We start from the raw sequence: 23505 nt of genomic DNA, 5'->3' as shown, positions 1-23505 counted from the left end.
TTTTAGATATATTTTTCCTACGTGGAATGTTTCCCTCTATTATAATCGGATAATGTAATCACTTTTATATGCTGATTGGCATTACTAAACTGGCACTGGCCAGTAACTGTCTCATAATTAATTGGTTTTCTCGACTGAATTTTCCTTTGACACAGCACGAAATATCTTTGGGCATAAAAAACAGATTATAAAATTCAAGTAAACAATTGTTCCTTATTTAAAACATTTTTTGGTATTCCCAAGGGACTCATTTTGACAATAATATCATTAATGTCAGCTATGACTGCGTTCTCTTTGCATTTTGCAGTATTTGGAATTTATGCACAGCCATCATTATACTTTTTTCTACTTCTTACCTGGATGTACAAAGACAGTAAAGTAATGACAGTACTGCTAAATAACAAGGCCTCTGAAATGTTACCAAAAAAAAAAAATTAACCAAGAAAGAACTTTTTATCTAACCGGAGTAAATCGTGCAGGGTATTGTCTAAGTTTTAGTTCAACTTATATAATTAATTGAGTTATGTATCAGTTGGTTCTTATATAGATATCATGTACTGTGTTGCTTTGATGTGTATAAAACAGAATAATGACAAATATTATTTGAATTTAATAAAAAATAATAATTTATTGAATGTGAAACATCTGCACTGTAACAAAAAAGGCAAACAAAATCACCTGAAGGAACAACATGGGAGATTAATCACAAGGTACGTGGTTAAAAGTTTTACTTTTTCATTGTATTTGAACACAAAATCTGGAAAAAAAATGCTAACACACAGTAAGCAGAATAATTGTATTGAATAAAAAATCACACAGGCTTATAGTCCAACTTTGATTCCAGCTTTTTGTTATCTGCTACTTTCCTCACAGCTTTCATGAAGTCCTCCTGTATAACATATTCTCGTTCAGCTCTGATAGCAAAAAGACCAGCTTCTGTACATACATTCCGCAGATCTGCTCCATTGAAACCATCAGATAACTTCACCACTGCTTCATAATCTAGAACATAAAAATTTTATGTATTAATAGTTTTTCTTATGTGGTGATATATTTTAAAATACTTTATCTGTTTTTCCTTATAAGTGGGACATACAGCGAAGGCCAGTGTAAAACAAACTGTTTATTAGATAATCATACTACAAGAGACAACTGGTACTGCTATTTGCTACATAATTAATGACACCATTAGATCAAGATCCTTAAACATTTCAGTACTTCTGAAGCACCTGCTTAAGATTTCTTGGGGAAGGGGGAAGGAGGTGCTGGTACACGCCCATGATGTTTCAGAAGTGTGACAGTAATAAATGAGAAACAATGAACTGGAATGTTTTGATTTCACTGACCAACCGTGACATCTAGTGTAGAAGCTGCAGAGTGCTGAATTTGAAACTGAAAAACAGATAAACTATCATGAGAATGGATTGCTGAGGGCAGATTTTAATGGATATCATCTACTCTCTAATGCTGCAATCTCCAATGCCATAGCAACATACAATTATTGTTGCAAGTTATGTTTGAATTTCTCACAATGCATAATCGCATACGACTGAGTGAGAGTAGCAAACATGTTTAGTGATCAGCTGAATGCTACACAAAATGGTGCTCACGATAAATCAGTTCGTGTTCACTGTCAGGAGTTATGCACAATTTGTGGAAAATGTGTGTGGAACTATCTATACAATAGTTTAAGACTAGAAATATTTTGTCAAGACCTACAAAAAATGTCTGCAATGCAAAACTTATAAACACAATGGTGTGAAACAAGCTCTGCAATGAATAAAAACTGCAACTGACCAAAAAGACTTCAAACACCAGAAAACAGCTCAAGTGAAGGGAAGCCTGGAACAAAGTCTGATGAAATCTCAACACAGTTTATCTGTGCAAGTGGGAATTAAAAGATTCTTACACTGAACAATGATCAAAAAACAACCTGCATCTGCATACTTAGAAATTTAATGTCATGCACAAGTAAAAAGCGTCCAGACGATCTTTTCTGTCTTGAGCTCTGACTACAGTTTCTGAGTGAAGTGGAATCAGTTTTTCATATCTTAAGATGAGGCCTGGTTCAGCCTATCAGGGTAGGTGAACTCCCAAAACATGTGCCATTACGCATCAGAAAATCCCCATCGCTATTACAAAGAGCTGTTGCTTTGCAGTGCAACGTGATTCTTTCACCATACCGTTAATGCTAACTGGAATGTTCAGAATCAGTTTACTCTATATGGGGATCACTTTACAGAAGATGCATGATAGTGCAGATATTTTCAGCAAGATGGAGCAGAAGCACACCCAGCCTTGACAACCTCGTCGTGACTGCACAAGGTGAAGAGAACTATTTGGCCCTGAGATTTTTACTTGTGTGGCAAACTGAACCATCAGACATACTAAAATAATCCTCACACACTGAAGAGGTACATCAGAACATTCGAAATGCATCTGCTGCTATCCCTCATGCAGAGTTGCTACATGTGTCTCGCAGATTGATAAATTGAGCACACGGCACTGCATCAATGTCGACAGTGACCATTTCCAGCATCTGCTGTGTTGTTCATTAACAAGGGACAACCCTGTGATATCCTTTTGCAAATATTTTCCAGGCCAGTTTTATTTTACCCACCATAGAGAATACTAAACACGCACACTCTTGAAAGTAGAATTATAGCAACATTTATACCATAGTAATTACGCTATTCATAGAAATTAGAATGCCAGCAACATTATTTTATGTCATAAGGAACAAGTTTGAAAATCTAATAATGCACGGACTTATAGAAAGCCCCAGTACCTTCAAGAGTGTATAGTAGAAGTATTCTTGTTGTAATATAAATTCAAGTTTTTATGACTTGCAAAATGGAGGCAAGAGTTCGGCATTGTCATTTGGAAGAAAAATCTCTTCATGAATCTTTGATAAGTAGTGTCAACACAAAGCCCTATCAAAAAATGTCACAACTGACTCCAAGTGATGCGCAGCACATTGATCATTTTGCCACACATCGGTTACATTGAAGTATTGGACTGTATATTTGCTCCGGAAAATAAATGTTATCAACCAATACAAAAATCCAGATACTTCACAACAAAAATATACTGGACTCAACAAATTTTACAAAATCTCTTAGTACTATATTTGTAATGTAAAATAAACTTTGTGACTTATTACAACAATGTTCCATCCAGAGTGCCTGTTTTGTTATTAAAACAATAGTGTAAAAGCCAGAAGGGAGACATGAAAATTATGTTGGCATGATTTACATGTAAACAAGTCGACTAACATCTTGTAATTTAGTGTGCACAGAAACACAAAATATATTCATAATGTAATGGGCCTACATAAAATACTACACAATGAAAGACAGCAATAGCTCTAATATGGGTCATGCATAATGATCTGCATAAACACTCATCACCAACACGATCAGATTGTGATATAGAAATATCTAGAGTTACTTAAGGCAGTTTTACTACTGTAATCAATATGTCTGATTCAACCTTGATATAAACCCAGTGTATTATTACCACAACTAAGTGATGACAAACGAAATGAACTCTTCAATAAGAAATGACAAAACCATTGCTAAATGTCCTCTGTATATTTAAGTTACTTTGTAACTCATATTTGCACAGAATGTGGTCTTTAATAAGTATGTGCCACTCGTATATGTGGAATAGTAAAATCTGTTTGAATAGCCCACAGCCAAGGTGATTTTCATAGAATCCTTGTCTTTTCCCTTGAACAAGATGGGTTCAAAAATAAATGAAAGTGCAAAAATTCACAGAATATACAGACAACTAGTAAAGAAGTAATGCACATGAATGACATCCTTATGTAGACATCCATATGGAATAAACTAGGTGATATATAATACAGCTAAGAAACACTGACCAATTTCACCATGTTTTGCAATTGGTCCAGCATGTATCTTAAGAATTTCAAGGCGTGCCTGTTCATTAGGAAGAGGAATCTCAATCTTTCTGTCAAGGCGGCCTGGCCTTAGCAGGGCAGGGTCGAGAGTATCTGGACGGTTGGTGGCCATAATTATTTTCACCTGTAACAAAAATTGGCAAGCATTACTTTAGTGTTATATTTAAAAGAAGTATTCTTACATCTGCATCTTAAACTACTCTTATACTTCAATGGATATAGGTGGTACACTTATGAAAGTTCACGAAAACTGAACTAATAGATGAGATAAGCTTTTTGGCATGACTTAAAACTGTTATGTTAAAGTAAACACGGTTCTGCTATGTTGACTACATGTGAAAATTCTTGAGTGACAATGAAAAGCCAACACTATAAATACAGAAATACTGACATGTGTGATGCGTATAAGTTTTACAAAGAATTTTTTAAAAATAAAATGTATGCAATATTATGTATATAACAGACTAATATATTACTGAAAAACTAAAGTAAAGTAAAGCTAGTAGTTACGCCACAAAAATTACAGTCAACAAGCGTTTTGAATGTTTAAGCACATTAGAAAATGTAGAAAAACAAACTTGTTCTAACAGTGTAAAAGTAACCAGAGGAAATAAATCTTGTCAGACAAGTGGAATAACAGTACACATTGTAAATTGGGTAGATTGCCAGTCACCACATACATGTTTTGAGTGGCAGAAAGGCACCTTAAAGTTAGACTACTGGACATTATCGAACTAAATGTGACTACCTGCCACTTAAGGCCTCCTGTATGTAGTGAAAAGTAACCTAATTTATACACTTGTTATTCAATCTCAGATCTTACACTGTTGTAACACTAGTAAGCTTTAAATATGGTAATGGAAAGTCCTAGTATGATGCAAATAACAATGTGCAGGGATAATGTAGTTGCACAGAAGAGAGAGAGAGAGAGAGAGAGAGAGAGAGAGAGAGAGAGAGAGAGAGAGAGAGAGAGAGAGTGTGTGTGTGTGTGTGTGTGTGTGTGTGTGTGTGTGTGTGTGTGTGTGTGTATTTGTCCAAAGCTAAAATACTTTTGTCTATGTGCCTTTAAACTTATCAGCCCATCTACTATTCAGTTAATAGTTATCTTTAACCGTTAAATTATTTGAAGTCAATAAGAAATGCTAGAAAAATCTATAGTGATGCTTTCTACACAACTTCCACTCTGAAATGAGTGTACTTCCTGTAATACAATTTCATCTGAGTGTGCAACATTATCACCGAACTTTTCTGCCAGTTGGATATGACTGTCTTACACCACAACCCTTTAAATTATGTTAGTTGTATTTCTCAAACTGCACTAAGACGTCTTTGGCAGATGTTGCAATATAGTGATGAAGTGTGTAAGTTTCATTTATAGATGGTCTAGACTCCAACATTTTAGATTAAATTTAAATGAGCTATATAAGTTGACTGAATCAAAACTTGTGCATGTGTCATGATAAATTGTCTATTTTTTAATACTAAAATCTACTTACATGTTTCGTACTGTAGCATTAGCTGTAATCTAAATTTGTGCTTTAAACAATTTTGGCATTAGTGTCCTGCAGACAATCCTTCCAGTTACTTTTAAAGTACATCTTTGTGAATGAAGGTATATTTCTACATATTTTTGGGGTTTTTAGAGTGTTGTGCATAACATATTACATAGTAAATCGACTACTGTGAGTTACAGTTCTGTATTCTACAAAATTCAGCAGCAATATCTGGTTTGAAAATCATTTCCCCTTAATTGTAGTGTAGCTATTTATGAAATCAATAGAATATATCCACTTTTTTTTGCTTGTTAAACCAGTTTGTTCTACGGAAGTGTTTGAAAGTGTAGGATTGCAACACAAACAAATCTCTTGAAGGCAACTGCTGTGGTGTAATAGTGTTTTGCAATGACTGGAACTGTTATACCATACTATGTTCTCCTCCTCCAATAGCAGTATGTTGTCTCAGGTGCATTCATCATAAATTGCTCAATTTTTGAGCTTGTTAGAGAACACAGCCTCTAAAACAAAGAAAGTTCGAGAATCAAAGTTCCAACTAAGTTCACGAAGTCAGGAAATTTAATGCCAGGCTTTTCTTTTGTTATAAGAGAAACTAGTCTCTTCAAGGTTAATTACTGCAGTTATTAAAGAGCACTTGCAATTATTGTAGCTTAACAGACCCTGCATCTGCAGCTACTGGATGAAAACCATTTTGCTCCACAAGTCGCAATTGCACGGCGGTATTTAAAGATGCATACAACAGATCTCCATTTTCCAGCCACCATTTATTTCACTGATGAGGTGACGCAATGATGCAAGTGCAGGGGGGGGGGGGGGGGGGGGGGTGTAGATGTCCAACTTCCACAACACCCATGTGCATATGACGCAACAAGAATTGTGCAGTCCACAGACAATTTTCAGTTACTGTATAGACCAGTATTATATTGACCATCTAGTTGGGCTGTGCTTTGTGCCCAGCATTTGTCACGTGGAACCTATCTCATCTTTCTTCAGCAAGTATTGCTTCAGCTATTGGACGATGCACACATACCTGCTGCAATGCATTCTGCGATATGATTACAGCATGATGGTCCCCCACATACCACAGTCTTGATGTGCATTGTCATCCGAATGCAATGTATCATCAACATTGGATCCGCCAGGATGCTCCAGTGTAATGGCCAGCAAAACCGCCAGACCTCACTTGCCTTAACTACTTCCTCTGGGGATATGTCAAGACACTAGTGTATTAAACCTCCATTAACAGTGCTGAGGAACTTGTTGCATGCATCATGGCAACTGCTGGGGAAGTCTGGGGCATGCTCAGCATTTTCCAGGCGATCAGATATTTCTTGCACCAGAAATGTGAGGCCTGCATCAAGGTTCAGAGTCGTAATTTCGAACACTTTCTTTGATAGTTATTGTTGTCTGCTTTTGTTCTTACATAATAAACATATTTTCTTACCCTGCTTGTATCCTTCCTTCCTACTGATTCACGTCATCACTACCGTGCTAAGAAAGTGTTTCCAACCATCCATTGCTACGTAATTTTCCATCATCTAGGTGCACTCTATCTTTCCTGAAAGTTTGTATCCACTGTGATGAAACACCCAGTACATTAGATCTAACGGTATATAGATTTGACCTCTCTGAGGACGTCTATACTGAACCAAAATACTGTAAAAAGATTTAGATTTTAGTACACTGGATAAAGGTGCAGCAATGTCTACCTCAATGAGGAACTTGAAATATTTAGTCCTATGGCAGAATCTTTGTCACAATAACTCTCAAAAAACTCCAAGAATTTCGGTTGATATGTAAAGGCTGTCAGTGGCACCAATGTTAATGTGTCCAAATACTCTTGGCTGATACACAAACTGAGATTGGAGATAACAAAGCAAAGGCAATAATGGTATTTTCACAAGAACTGCTCCAGTTCAATTCTTGCACCAGTGCAAAGATGAGTAATACAGATATTACTGTCAGTGGTGTTGCGAAACAGATAAAATTGCTAAAACTGAACAAAGCTCCAGGTGCCTCATGGAATCCATATCAGATGTTATACAAAATTTGCAGGTGAGTTAGCCTAATTTTAAATAGAATACTCTGTCAATTAATCAAATAAAATAATAGTAGTTGGAAGAAAGAGTAAGTCACACCCAGCTACAAGAAGGTAGCAGAAGTGGTCCTCAATACTACCCTCCTATGACACCGATATCCGTCTGCTGAAAAGTCTTACAATGTATTCTGAAATCAAATGTAATGAGGTGTCTCAAACACAATGACCTCCTCAATGCCAACAAGCATGGATTCTGAAAATATTGTACATGTGAAACTCAATTCGTGCTTTGCAAACATTACATCCTGAAAGTCATGGATCAAGGCAGCCAGGTTGCTGTGGTGTTTCTTAACTTTTGAAAGGATTTGACTTAGTACTATACTGTTGTTAATTAAACTATGGTCATCAGGGGATTTTTTTTTTTGGTTTGTGGTTTTTAGGGCACAAAACTGCTATGGTCATTAGCGCCCAGCCCGTGACTTAGGAAACAGGAAAAAACCGAAATTTAAAACCAGCAGCAATGGGAACAAAGTCATAAAATTTGAGAAACTAAAAGCAGAAGGAATGCTTAAAAATCCACTACAGAAAGGGGTTGGTTGTCCCCAAAATAGCTTCAAATGACTGACGTCATTTCACTGTCACTAATAAACTGGAGAACGCGGTCGGCTGAGCGCGTGTCATCTGCTAAAATCGACGATAGATCAGGCGATAGATGTAGACGGGAGCGTAACGGATTAAAATAGGGGCATTCAATTAAAAGGTGTCTGACCGTCCACAGCTGAGAGCAGTGGGGACAGAGTGGGGGAGGATCGCCGCTTAAAAGATGTCTATGGCTAAAAAGACAGTGCCCTATCCGGAGTCTAGCTAAAATTACCTCCTCCCGACGACGCGTTTGGGAGGAAGAGGTCCAAGCGCAAGGAAGGGCTTTCACTTCCCGCAATTTATTATGGGGAAGTGTTGACCAATGCGCATGCCATAAATGAACAACTTGGCGACATAAACCGCTCAGGAAGAGAGACTGCAGCCTTGGCCGCTATATCGGCCGCCTCATTCCCACAGATACCAGCGTGTCCTGGGAGCCAGAGAAACGCCACCGAGACGCCCCCCAGGTGGAGCAAGCGCAGACAGTCCTGAATCCGGTGGACCAGAGGGTGCACAGGGTAAAGAGCTTGGAGACTGAGGAGAGAGCTGAGAGAATCTGAGCAGATTACGTACTGTATCCGCTGATGGCGGCGGATGTAGTGGACAGCCTGGAGAACAACGTAAAGCTCCGCAGTATAAACCGAACACTGGTCGGGAAGCCGAAAGTGATTTGGGGTGTCGCCAACAATATAGGCACTCCCTACACCTAACGATGATTTCGAGCCGTCGGTGTAAATAAATGTGGCGTCCGTCATTTGTGCACATAGAGCAGCAAATGCCCGACGGTAAACAAGTGTAGGGGTACCATCCTTGGCAAATTGACATAGGTCACGGAGCAAGTAGATCCGGGGACGGAGCCAAGGCGGTGCTGTACCCCAAGTTGTCAAGAAGGTTTTAGGAAAGCGGAAGGAAAGAGAATGGAGCAGTTGACTGAAGCGGACCCCCGGGGGTAGTAGGGAGGAGGAGCGGCCTGCATACCCGACATCAAAGGAGGCGTCGAAAAAAAGGTCATGGGCTGGATTAGCAGGCATAGAAGACAGATGGCTAGCATAACGACTCAGAAGGACTGCCCGCCGATTGGACAGCGGAGGTTCAGCAGTCTCAGCATAAAGGCTTTCCACAGGGCTGGTGTAAAAAGCTCCAGACACTAAACGTAATCCACGGTGGTGGATAGAGTCGAGACGCCGAAGAATAGACGGCCGAGCAGAGGAGTAGACTATGCTTCCATAATCCAATTTCGAGCGCACTAAGGTGCTATAGAGGCGGAGAAGGACCACTCTGTCTGCTCCCCAGGAGGTACCATTCAGGACACGGAGGGTGTTAAGGGAACGCAGACAGCGAGCCGAAAGATAGGAAACGTGGGAGGACCAGCACAGTTTTCTGTCAAACATAAGACCCAAGAATTTAGCGACGTCGGAAAACGGAAGGTTGACAGGACCGAGATGTAAGGAGGGCGGAAGAAACTCCTTACGTCGCCAAAAATTAACACAAACGGTCTTACTGGGTGAGAAACGGAAGCCGGTTTCGATGCTCCACGAGTGGAGGTGATCGAGACATCCTTGAAGACGTCTCTCAAGAAGGCTGGTCCGTTGAGAGCTGTAGTAGATTGCAAAATCGTCCACAAAGAGGGAGCCCGAGACATCAGGAAGGAGACAATCCATAATTGGATTTATGGCGATCGCAAACAGTACAACACTCAGCACGGAGCCCTGGGGTACCCCGTTTTCTTGGGAGAAAGTACGGGAGAGAGTAGTGTTCACCCGCACCCTAAATGTGCGCTCTGCCATAAATTCGCGAAGAAAAAGGGGCATCCGGCCCCGAAAGCCCCAAGAGAACAGTGTGCGGAGGATGCCTGTCCTCCAACAGGTATCGTATGCTCTCTCCAGATCAAAAAATATTGCTACCGTTTGGCATTTCCGGAGAAAATTGTTCATGATACAAGTGGAGAGAGCAACAAGATGGTCAACTGCAGAACGATGCTTTCGGAATCCGCATTGGGCTGGTGTTAAAAGACTGCGGGATTCCAGCCTCCAAAACCTTACAGACACTACTCGTTAGAGAAATGGGGCGATAGCTAGAGGGGAGATGTTTGTCCTTTCCAGGTTTCGGAACGGGAACGACAATAGCTTCCCGCCATCGTCTGGGAAAGGTACTGTCGGTCCAAATTCGATTATAAAGGCGAAGGAGGTAACGCAGACTATGGGTTGATAAATGCAGCAACATTTGGACATGGATACCATCCGGTCCCGACGCGGAGGAGCGAGAAGAAGAGAGGGCATGTTGGAGTTCCCGCATGGAGAAAACAGTATTGTAGCTTTCGTGATTTTGAGAGGAGAAAGCAAGAGGTCGCACTTCCGCTGCACGTTTCTTCGGGAGAAACGCTGGCGGGTAATTTGAAGAGCTCGAAATCTCAGCAAAGTGCTGACCCAATGAGTTAGAAATTGCGACGGGGTCCACTAAGGTATCATGCGCGACAGTGAGCCCAGAGACCGGGGAGAAACTAGGCGCACCTGAGAACCGTCGAAGCCGACTCCAAACTTCCGAGGAGGGAGTGAAGGTGTTAAATGAGCTAATAAAGAATTTCCAGCTTGCCTTCTTGCTATCGCGGATGGTGCGACGGCATCGCGCACGGAGCTGCTTATATCGGATACAGTTGGCCAAAGTTGGATGGTGATGGAAAATGCGAAGAGCACGTCGCCGCTCACGTATTGCGTCATGGCATGCCTTGTTCCACCAAGGAACTGGGGGGTGCCGGGGCAATTCGGATGTGCGTGGTATTGAACGTTCCGCAGCTGTAAGAATAACGTCGGTAAAATGTGTGACCTCATCGTCGACGCTGGGAAAGCGACGGTCATCGAATGTCGCTAGAGACGAAAAAAGTGTCCAATCGGCTTGGGCAAACTTCCAGCGTCGCGAGCGCATATATGGCAGTTGAGGCTGCAGTCTAAGAACACATGGAAAGTGGTCACTCGAGTGTGTATCATCAAGGGCGAACCATTCGAAGCGCCGAGCTAGCGGAACAGTACCGACCGCAAGGTCCAAATGAGATAAATTTGTCGTGGAGGCAGACAAAAATGTGGGGACCCCAGTGTTGAGGCAAACTAGATCCGCTTGGTGGAAGACATCTAACAATCGTGAGCCACGGGGACAAGCATGTGGAGATCCCCAAAGCGGGTGGTGGGCATTTAAGTCACCAACCAGCAAATAGGGGGTGGAAGCTGACCAAGAAGATGAAGGAGATCAGCTCGTGCCATTGGTGTGGACGATGGAATGTATACCGTACAAAGAGAGAACGTGTATCCAGAAAGGGAAAGACGGATGGCGACAGCTTGGAAGGAACTGTTTAAGGGGATTGGGTGATAATGGATAGTATCATGGAGAAGAATCATGAGTCCTCTATGGGCTGGAGTGCCTTCAACAGAGGGGAGATCATATCGGACGGACTGAAAATGAGGGAGAACAAAGCGGTCATGGGGACGCAGCTTTGTTTCCTGAAGACAGAAGATGACCGGAGAGTAGTATCGTAAGAGGATCGACAATTCATCCCGATTGGCTCGAATGCCGCGGATATTCCAGTGGATAATGGACATAAGGTGAACAGAAAATGGAGGAATGTGACCAAGGGTGCTGTCAACTCAACGACTGCTCAGAGCTTGCAACCGACAGCATGGAATGGCATTCAGTCGAAGGCAGAAGATCCTGATCCATAGGTTGGTCAGGAGCAGCTCCTGCCACCAGCGATCGGCCGCTTGACCGGCCACCAGCAGTGCGCCTCGGCGACACAGAAGACGGCCGAGGGCGATTTCCGCCAGGTGGTGCTGTAGATGGGACACGCCTTGGCGGAGAAGGAGAGGAACTGTGTTTCTTCGTAGCCTTCTTGGAAGTATGATGTTTAGATGAAGGAGGAACCGATGATTGTGAAGTTGCGGTACGTAAGAACTCTTCACGAGTATGCTCTTTTTTCGAAGACTTGGCGTCTGACTTTTGGGCTCGAGATTTAGCAGAACCCGATGAAGGGTGAGCCATAGAGTGGGCAGGCGAAAGTGGTGAGGTTGAACGGGCGATCTTTGCACTGGCCGATCTGACGACCGTGGTACTAAGGGTGAGGTCGCAAGTCTGCGTGGCCGCCTCCTTTGTTGGCCGAGGAGAAGCAAGGACAGTGCTGTATTTTCCTGTCTGAGGCACGGTGGGCTGTCGACTGGCGAATAATTTTTGAGCAGCAAAGGTCGACACCTTTTCCTTCACTCTTATTTCCTGAATGAGCTTTTCGTCCTTAAAAACGGGGCAATCTCGAGAGGAAGCAGCGTGGTCACCCATACAGTTGATGCAGCGAGGGGATGGAGGGGGACAAGCACCCTCATGGGCATCCTTGCCACACGTAACACATTTGGCCGGATTGGAACAGGACTGGCTGGTGTGATTGAACCGCTGACATCGATAGCAACGCGTAGGGTTTGGGACGTAAGGGCGAATGGAAATTATCTCATAGCCTGCTTTGATTTTCGATGGGAGTTGAACTTTGTCAAATGTCAAGAAGACAGTGCGGGTTGGAATGATGTTCGTGTCAACCCTTTTCATAACCTGATGAACAGCCGTTACGCCCTGGTCAGACAGGTAGCGCTGAATTTCTTCGTCAGACAATCCATCGAGGGAGCGTGTATAGACGACTCCACGCGAGGAATTTAAGGTACGGTGCGGTTCCACCCGGACAGGGAAGGTGTGGAGCAGAGAAGTACGCAGCAATTTTTGAGCCTGGAGGGCACTGTGTGTTTCTAACAACAGGGTGCCATTCCGTAATCTGGAACAAGACTTTACAGGACCTGCAATTGCGTCCACACCTTTCTGAATAATGAAAGGGTTGACCGTGGAGAAGTCGTGACCTTCGTCAGCCCGAGAAACAACAAGGAACTGTGGCAACGATGGAAGAACCGTCTGTGGCTGAGACTCAGTGAACTTACGTTTGTGAGCAGACATAGTGGAAGGTGAGGAAACCATTGCGGAAGAATCCCCCATGATTACCGGCGTCTCCGATGGCGCGCTCCTCCCTTGTGGGGCCCTCACCGAGGGCACACCCGCCTTAGGTGATTGTTCACACCTCAGGTCACACCTCCCGACAAACGGACGGAGGGACCAATCGGCACTTGCGGAAGGTATCAGCTCGGGTAATCACCCCTCCCTGGGCCTGGCCGTTACCAGGGGGTACGTACGTGTCCTACCTGTCTACCCGGGGCGGGGAATTACGCGTTACCCCGTCACCGGCTACGCATGGAAGTGCGTGGGTCGGCCTTCAGACACGCACAGGGAGGAAAAAAGAGAAAGGGAAAGGAAAGAAGAGGGGGTCTCAAACGCCGCAGCGGAGAAAAGGGCAAGGAGAAGAGGAAAGGAAAAAGGGAAGGACAGAGGAAGGACGAGGACTTGCAAGTGTAGAAAGCAAGGAAATTGGAACAGTTTCGGGCGTCCGTCTCCGGACGTAGGCACAAACCATACTCCCAGAGGGGGAGAAAGGGAAGGAAAGAGCCAGAGGTGAGGGGGGGGGGGGCGAAGATGGGGGACGGGGAAGGATGCGGAAAGGGAAGGGAAGGTATGCAGCCCGGAAAGGAAGGAGGGCCACATTAGCTCGGGGTCCCGTGCTCGCTACGCACGTGTCCACAAAAGAGTTGTGGACCCCATGGGGGGTCATCAGGGGGATGAATAAATTTGAGAGAGATCTGAGGAGTTTTTGATGAACACAGCCTGTTATCTTAGATGACAGGTGTATAATTAATGTCATGCATTCCCCTGTAATCTGCATAGGGACCATCACTGTTCATATATTTCAATGATATGGCAGGCAATTTAATAGTAACTTCAGGCTTTTTGCATATGGCATAGTTGTCTAATTAATTTCTGAAAAAAATGCACAAACAGTCAGTCAGATCTTGATAAGATTTAAAAATGTTGCAATCATGAAATGTTTTACATGTTCTGAAATGTAAAATTGTGCGCTTCAGAAAGTACAGAAATGCTGTATCCTATGCCTACATTATCAATGAGACAATTGTAATCATTTAACTTATACAAATGCCTGGGTGGAGCAATTTGTAGATATGACATGAAATTATCATGTAGGCTCAACTGTGAGAAAGGCTGGCGACATACTCAACTTCACTGATAGCATACTGGCAAAATGCTATCCATCTGCAAAGGAGATTGCTTTCAATACACTCTGCAGGCTATCTTAGAATACTGCTTAAATGTGTAGCAGCCATGTCAAATACTATTAATAGGCAATGTTGAATGTATTCAAAGAACTGCTGCAGAAACATTCACAGGTTTGTTGGACTCACGGAAGAACCTGATGGAAATGCTGGAAACTCAAAATGGCAGACACTTGAAGGTAAACACCAATTATCCATAGACATCTACAGACTTATGAAGTTTCTGAAACCAGCATTAAGTGAGAAGTTTAGGAATACACTATGACCCACCATATGCTGGTCCCTTAGGGACTGTGAAGACAATTTTGAGATAATTATAGTATTTACAGAGGTGACAAGTCATGGGCTAGTGACACACATATACATACAAGGTGGTAGTATGGTGCACACAAGGTATAAAAGAGCAGTGCATTGGCATAACTGTCATTTGGACTCAAGTGATTCACATGAAAAGGTTTCCAATGTGATCATGGCTGCACAATGGGAATTAACAGACTTTTGATGCATAATAGTCGTTGGACCTAGACGCATGGGTAATTCCATTTCGGAAATCAATAAGAACTTAAATATTCTGTGATCCACAGGATCAAGAGTGTACTCTGAATACCAAATTTCAGGCACTACCCCACACCACTGACAATGCAGTAGCCAACAATCATTACTTAAGGACTGAGAGAAGGGGTGTTTGCATAGAGTTGTCAGTGCTAACAGACAACCAACACCGTATGAAATTACCACAGAAATCAATGTGGGATGTACAATGAATGTATCCGTTAGGGCAGTGCAGAGAAATTTGGTGTTAATGGGCTATGGCAGCAGACAAACGACACAAGTGCCTCTGCTAACAGCACGACATTGCCTGCAACACCTCGCCTGGGCTCGTGACCATATCAGTTGGATCCTCGATGACTGGAAAACTATGGTCTGGTCAGATGTGACCCGATTTCAGTTGGAAAGAGCTGATGGTAGGGTTCAAGTGTGGTGCAGATTCCGTGAAGCCACAAGCCCAAGTTGCCAACAAGATACTATGCAAGCTGGCAGTGGCATTATAATGGTGTAGGCTGTGTGTACATGGAGTGGACTAGGTCCTGTGGTCCAACTGAACTGATCAAAGATTGGAAATGTTTATGTTTGGGTACTTAGAGACCACCTGCAACCATTCATGGAATTCATGTTCCCAAACCACAATGGAATTTTTAAGTATGACAATGTGCCTCATCACTGGGCCACAACTGTTCGCGATTGGTGTGAAGAACATTCTGAACAATTTGAACTAACAGTTTGGTCACTCAGATTGCCCTATATTAATCCCATTGGACATATAAGGGAGATAATTGAGAGGTTGTTTGAGTACAAAATTCCTGCACCAGCAACACTTCCACAATTATGGATGGCTATAGAGGTAGCATGGCTCAGTATTTCTGTACGGGGCCTTTAAAGGCTTGAGTCCATGGCACGTCGAGCTGCTGCGCTACGCCAGGCAAAAGGAGCTACGACACGATATTAGGAGGTATCCAACGACTTGTACCTCACTGCATAATTCCATACGCAAATGGAGCACGGAAAGAATCTAATAAATTATGAGATAGGACTGCTTGCTAGTACTTACATCCAGGAGACTAAATGTATAGTAACACTGATGGACACAAATATAATTATAAGAGACACACAAAGCTGCTTTCGGAAGCAACATTTCCCTTGTTGGCAAGGGAGTTATGTTGGGTTCTCTGTCATCATGGGATCAGAGTGACCTACCCTCCTTTTTTAACATTTCCCAACATAGCCCTCCTCCCCCCACCTCTTCTCCCCTACAAGGGAACTATTAGCTCCAAATTCTAGGTAGTGTCGCCCTTTTGTACCTGTCAATCACCAGTCTTCTGAAGGTAAGCACTGGCCAACAATTTTATCTCATAATGCATAAAGCACTCAACTGAATTTCCCTTTTACACAAAAAATCTTATACAGTATAACCCCAGTTTTACATTCCTGGAATTAACGTTTTCTTGCCGTTTACAAAATTTTTTTCATTCCTGTCAAATTTCCTATGTCCAAAATATTAATTTGCACCCGATTTTGCGTCAACATATTTATAATTTTCCTGCGATTTACACATTACAAAAAACTGTTTGTGCAGAAAAAAAATTACTCTGGCATGATGATGGCCATCCAGTAGTGTTTACAAATATTATGTGGTTAAGTTTCTTGACACCAGGGATTTGAAACGGTAAATGTGTAAAAGTTTGAACAATTTGTACCATATCTGCCGCAGCTACCAAGCTCTACTTGGCATGGTGGCTGATGGGAGTAACTAGGTTTGTTTGAATAAAGATATCATGACTAGAGTTCGGATTTTGCATATCATTTTCTTACGGTACCTGGTGTTGTGTCTTCACAAATTATGATATATTAAATTCAAATTTAAATTGCAGATATTTGCGTATTTTTAGCGTTTGAGCATACTATTGTCATATTTAGAGGAAACGTCCATAAAGGTGCATATTTTTGATATTTAGAGGTCATATTGAGGTTAATTTAGTTCCCTGGCAACCCAAGAACCTCTCAGAATATTAGACCAATAAATTTCCAAAATGAGATAATACGGGATGATCCATCAGAATAAAAGCCTTTCAGGTAAACGTGGGTAGCTTATGGAGGGACACAGTCTTGCTTTTCCACTTAGGTAGTCTCTCTGATAAGGATGCTAAGGACTTGTGATGGTTCAATGTTGCAAGATGGATTATCAGAGTAGACACGTGCTCCAGTATTTGTGTTGCCCTACTCGTTATTGTTGGCATTTTGAAATATGAATCATTCTTGCGTATGTTTCCGTGCTATTCACATTGACACTATGCTACCTTCTTCAAGTTACGAATACGCCCCGGCCAACAACCAATAATTTACGGAAATGGATCGGGAGCAATTGTGCTTTTATAATGGATGGAAAAATAATATAGCTATGTGAAAAAGAGGTAAGTTTAACTTTTTTTCTTTTTCGATAATTTTTCCAAGAAATTAAACAATTATTAAATTCATTCGTAAATTTGTGCGCATGTTTTCTATGTACAAAAGAAAAGAAAAGATAAAATCGTTTAGGAATTACCTTCAGCATTATTGCAAATAAAAAAAATGTTAAATGTTGTGAGAGGATAGAAGTTCCAATTTGTAGTCTTAATTCACTTTTTTGAGTGATCATCTCGCCGGTACAAACTGTTCTTACATTTTTGTACAATTGTATGTACTTATTGATATTTATTCCCTTCTCCAACGCTTTAGGTCAGGGATGAGAAAAAATTTCAACTGGATCAGCATAAAAAGACATCTCAGCACCAGAACAACGTATCCAAGACATTGTTAAAACTTCACAGCAACCACTGATCATCTCATTTTTGAAGCATATAGACGACAAAAATGAGTTCAATGAAGATCTTTGTGAGGCTTTAACACAGATAACCCTGACGTCCTTCTGGAAGGACGACGTAACTCACTGCTCAAATTATTTATTTTTGCGAATAACGCATGGTTTCAACGTACTGTGAGGCATTGTTATATGAAGTATGCAGGGTCAGTTGCGCACTGCGACAGTCAGTTTGACGTTGTCGTTCATAGTGAGTGAGAAACTATGTCTTGAAAATAGGGCCAACTTTACCATGGACGAACTGACTGACCTTGTCATCGATGGGTACGTATATTTTCTATCATATTGCGTCAATAATTCTGAAACTTGTCATATAATATCTTAAAGCATTAACCTATATTATTTATGGACTCATATTACGATTGAAAGTTTCTGTCAGTTGTAATTAAATAATGTTTTCAACCGTCCTTCCAGAAGGACGTCAGGGTAATATGTTGTCATTTTGTATTCACAGAAAACATTGTACACTTATGGAACTTTTGGACATGTTAGAATCAAAAGATGAGGAAATACCTAATACTGGTGTGAATGTAACATTACACCCTCCTCTAAATTCAACTGATGACGTAACAGATGAATATTCGGGTGCTGAAGAAAATCCAAGTGTAGATAAATTACCAGCAAGTCAGCTCAAAGCTACTGCGCTACATGACCTAAAAGAGAGGGGCGTGGAAGCAACAGGAACAATAAGGGGAAACAGAGTTAAGAATTGTACTCTATCATTTGTAGATAAAATGATAAATGATAAAAGAAAATAGAGGATCATATGAAATTTGTTCTGACTCAGCATCCAGGATTTCCATTGTACGTTGGAATGACAACAATGTTGTTACTGTAGCCAGCAACTTTGACAGAGTGCAACCACTACGGTCTGTAGCAAGATTTTCCAGGGAACAAAAGAAAAGAATTAGCGTGCTTCAACCTAACTTATTACACTCCTACAATACTCATATGGGAGTATGACCAAAATGGATCCCTATATAGACGCTCTATAAGAGGGAAAAAGTGGAATTTCCCTGGAAAAAGTGGAATTTCCCCATCATTGCACATTTTATAGACATTGTAGAGCAAAATGCCTGGGATCTTTACAAGATCATCTGACATTTCGTTGTCGAATTGTCACTGCAATTCTTGAAAGTGACCCAAGAGTCGCTACCAGCAGAGGACGTCCTAGTAAGAGGGCAAAACTAGATTCTAGATTTGATGGAAGAGAACATTATGTTGCTGAATTACCAACGGACGAGATAACAAAAAAGAAGAAGCAGCTGAAATGTCGAAGTGTGTAAATTGTGATGAACCCCTTCATGTTTGTTTCTTTTTGTCTTATCATACTAGTGCATAAAATATGTGTATAGGTCATTTTCTTTGTTTTTTGTATTTATTAGCTGTTTTAGCCCATAATTCAAATTTATTTATGTTTATTTGAAAGTATAAAAACCAAAACAAGTTAATTGTGCAATGTCGTATACTTTAAAAACATGTTCCCTTATTGTCCTGACGTCCTTCTGGAAGGACGCCCATTTTTGGAAATACTAAATAAAAATAAATACTCAAAATTGTTTTTACTTTCTTCCTTACAATCTTGTGAATGAATGTAGATGATATATAAATCAATTTTGAAAAACAAATAATTCAGGACTATCTGGGTTAATAAAAGCAAACATCTCCTTCACTAAGTTGGAGAATGAAGGATTAAGGGCTTTCTTGAAAAATACACAGGAAAAGATATTCCTCACGAGTCAACGCTCAGAAAGAACTATGTGTACCCATTGTATGAAAAGGGTTTTTGGTAATTTCTATGAACATAGGTATGTGAAAATCAATGGATATAATTTGGTTTATACATGGGCCAAAATAATAGTCATTAATTTAAAAAACTCCAAAAATAAATTTAAAATTTGTTTAAATGTTTATTTTTGTAAAATGAACATTGTTACTTGTAATAAAATAAAAAAAAAAAACCTTAAAGTATGTGAAGTTTTTCAAGAAAGGAAAAGACAAATGAAGAAAGGACTTCAGAAGAAGAGAGTCTGTCTCTGAACGTTCACTGCCAAAAAAGAAACTAAATTTATTTTTAAAGAATATAACTTTTTGTGCAAATTAAATGACTATTATTTTGGTCAATGTATATACATAAGAAGACAGTCAAAATATAGGTAGGAGCTAAAATGGATATAGTCTGTTTTCATGTGTATGTCTCCTGTGTGGTGTCCACATGTTTATATGTATTTTTTTAATTTAGTTTCTCTATTACAGACATTGGAGAATATTAGGAAGACATTGGCCATTCCCCAGTCTGGCTATTCATTGACGAAATCACTGATTCTTGCTGTCGGTATATGGTGCACACCATAGTTGGAAAACTCTCTGCTTACAAGGCTGGATGAAGACACCTCATACTGTGCAAAGACGTGGAACAAACGATACACACCATGACTGCATGTACAATGCAGGAAGCATTGTGCAAGTTTCGCCAATATTGAATAGTTTAAAGTAAATGTAGGTAATATAAGAGCACAGTTTTTCACATCATATCCCGAGCCAATAATTAGTTTTTCACATTATGTACCGAGCCAATAATAAAATAATAAAAAAAATTGTAAAATCCTTTGATTTTCTTTCAAATGTGCTATGGAGAAAGGAAGATCAAAAATGTGGGGAGAACAAGGTTTTGGCCATTGTGATGGACAGTGCTGCATATATGCTGAAGGCCGCAGAGTGTATCCATGTGTTTTACCCTAAAATTATTCACCTCATGTGTCTGGGTCATGGCATCCATCGAGTTGCTGAAGAGGTCAGAACCACATTGCCAGAGGTCAACAGCCTTATATCTTCGGCAAAGAAGGTTTTCATCAAGGCACCAAGTAGAGTGAGAGCTTACAAGACTTCTCTCGCTGACTGTCCTCTGCTACCTGAGCCAGTCTTGACGAGGTGGGGAACATGGATTTCAGCTGCAAACTATTTTGCAGACAACCACAGAAAAGTTGAAGAGGTATGGGTGCATATGTATTTCTGGATAAATTGAATAAACAAAGAAAACAAACACAACATATAATTCCAATATTAAGCTTATTTCTCTGTACAGCAGTTTTCAGCTTGAAACCGACATTCACTAGATTACTACTTTCTTGTTCCAGGCCCTAAAGGGCTTTGAAGATAGCGAAAATTTAGCCATACGAAAAGCCAAGGACACCCTCAAGAATTCCAGCGTGTTACACAGCCTATCTTCCATCTGAGCGCAATTGGGTGGCCTTCCAGACCTAAATGAGAAACTTGAGACTCCTAACATGGAAGATACTAAGGCAGTGGCTCTCGTCGAAGGACTCCGGACACAGAGCAAGAGTTGGCCAGGTCCGATTGGTGAGAGACTGAAAATAATGTTATCTGACCACAGCAAAATTTTTATGTAGAGAATATGGAAAAAAATGTTGGTAGTCCAAACAAACTAATTTTTAGAATTCACCAAACTTATCATGCAAGTACCTATGTTGTACTTCATTTTATTCATTGAATTATAGCCATTATTGAAAATATTTGATGGGTATTCATTAATTTTCCCACGTAAGATGCATATTTTAAAGAATTTATCTAAGAGAAATGCATAATTAAAGAATTTTAGCTGCATATTTAAAGGCATATACTGGCAGTAAGAGCATATTTTAACTGCATATTTTGAGGAGTTTTGGCGCATATTTCATGGGTTTTAAGTGCGTATCGATACAAACACTAATTATGACCAATCACAGCCACATCCAAATTGCCTATACTGTGCAAACACACTTTCACGATTGTTGTGATCGTGATACCTTTGTCAAAACATATTTAGCATGTTTTGGCATTTGGCCACTTGTAGCACTAGTTGACACTGTCATTCATTTTTGCGTCACCCAAACATTTTTAGTATAAACTCAGTGCCGGTTACATATTTTTTTTCATGCTGAATTTATTCTTGTTCTCAAGAGCAGTATTTACGTATGTATTTTTTGCGATGTTACACAAACAAACAATGTGAGTGATAATTGTGTGTGTGTGTGTGTGTGTGTGTGTGTGTGTGTGTGTGTGTGTGGTTTTCTGCATAACTAAAGTGGCACAGTACCTGGTAACCTCAAAAAGACTATTACAGTAGAGAGAGAGAGAGAGAGAGAGAGAGAGAGAGAACAAAAATGCAAACAACACAAGATATGTATCTACATATTTGCACTTGACAATGTGAAAAAAAATTCTTGAAATGCGCCATGCAAAGCATGAAAAAATACGTAACTAGTGCAGTATTTCATTACTTAAATAATGAATGACAGCTGCAGGCTTTCAAAAACATTGATTATGATGTATGAAATTGAGTCAAACATTCCTCCTTCCCAGACACTTATCAGTTCCAGTTATATCAGAGGTTTTTATTGGGTAATAAACCTTTATTACATGATAAACTAGCCCCTGACAAGTCTTTGGATGGCTGTTATGTACATACGAGGGTTGCAACTTAAATAGTGGCAACTATTTATTCACAACTGATACAAAAGAGTTACATGTTTGCACCTGTTACTGTCCTTCAAAGTAGTCACCAGCATTGTGTAGAACCCATTGCCAGTGATATGGAAGGCGTAGTATACCGTTAGCAGAGCCTGTTCTGTTGATGGTGTAAATGGAGCGGTCTACTGCATGTCGAATCTCTGGAAGAGTTCTGAAGTGAATGCCACGAAGTGGTTCCTTCATCTTCGGAATCAAATCAAAGTCACAAGGACTTAAATCCGGGGAGTACGGTGGATGGTACAGTACTTCCCAGTCCCATCGACCGAACAGAGCAGCCACAGCTTGCACTGTATGCACCCGCGCACTGTCCTGCAAAATGATGGGTGGGTTGCACAGAGTGTGTCGCCGCTTCTTTCGCAAAGCTGGTTGCAGGTGATGCTCCAAAAATGAACAGTAATATTGTGCATTGACAGTTTGCTGTGGAGGAACGTAATGCTCAAAATGGTTCTAAGCACTTAACATCTGAGGTCATCAGTCCCCGAACGTAATGCGTTAGGATAACACCATCACAGTCGTACATGAGAATCACCATAACTTTAGACAGCTCCATTTGCACGATCAACATAATAGTCTCTGCTAACGGTATACTTCGCCTGGCAATGGGTTCTACACAACGCTGGTGGCTACTTTGAAGGACAGTAACAGGTGCAAACATGTAACTCTTGTATCGGTTGTGAATAAATAGTTGCCACTATTTAAGTTCCATCCCCTTTATATCATCCACAAAGTTTGAACATGCAAGGGGGTATCCTATACATAACTTTTAGAGCTTAAAATGTTATTTACCACATTTTACAGTTTCGCGCATTTTACACCATTTTTTGACGTCCCTTGAAAAGTGCAAAAGTGGGGTTTCACTGTATGTGGTTAATGGTAAGTACCAACTACCAGGCTTGTCACACTGGTTTGCCAAGTATGGACGTTTGTGTGTTTCTTACGACATGCTTCCGTGTTCTGAAAATAAAGGGTCTTTCATTAAGAGTGATGCTTTTTAAAATTGTAATTTCCAGTTTCTAAGGTATTTTTTGTGTGCTTCCAGGTGTGAAAATACCGAGTAAAATTTGCAGTTTCTTCGTGCAGTAACTCACTTTTTCTGAATTTTTATAACTCATTAGAAAACTATGCCAAAGTGGCAGCTAAGTTGTGGGTGCTCGTCGTTTGTCAGCAGAGAATTGGGTCACAAACCCCATTCCTCTATTCAGCGATGTGCCACACAGAGGCCAATTTTGAATGGGATTTCACTC

The 23505-nt window shown here is 40.8% G+C and overlaps 1 protein-coding gene across 1 annotated transcript in view; it reads right to left on the bottom strand.

Moving 5' to 3' along the window:
* Positions 1–713: 713 nt before the first annotated feature.
* The window catches only part of LOC124797970 (26S proteasome regulatory subunit 10B), a 65271-nt gene continuing 42479 nt past the window's right edge, over positions 714–23505 (bottom strand). The window contains exons 8-9 of the mRNA XM_047261139.1: positions 3887–4049; positions 714–1002 (exon numbers count right to left, since the gene is read on the bottom strand). Coding sequence (XP_047117095.1) covers positions 812–1002; positions 3887–4049 — 354 coding nt within the window. The 3' untranslated portion in view covers positions 714–811. The remainder of the gene's footprint in view (positions 1003–3886; positions 4050–23505) is intronic.

This window comes from Schistocerca piceifrons, chromosome 5, assembly GCF_021461385.2.
Source record: "Schistocerca piceifrons isolate TAMUIC-IGC-003096 chromosome 5, iqSchPice1.1, whole genome shotgun sequence".
NCBI classification, from domain to species: Eukaryota; Metazoa; Arthropoda; class Insecta; order Orthoptera; family Acrididae; genus Schistocerca; species Schistocerca piceifrons.
Note: the sequence above shows the minus strand (reverse complement) of the source record. Positions and strands in the feature narration are given on the sequence as shown.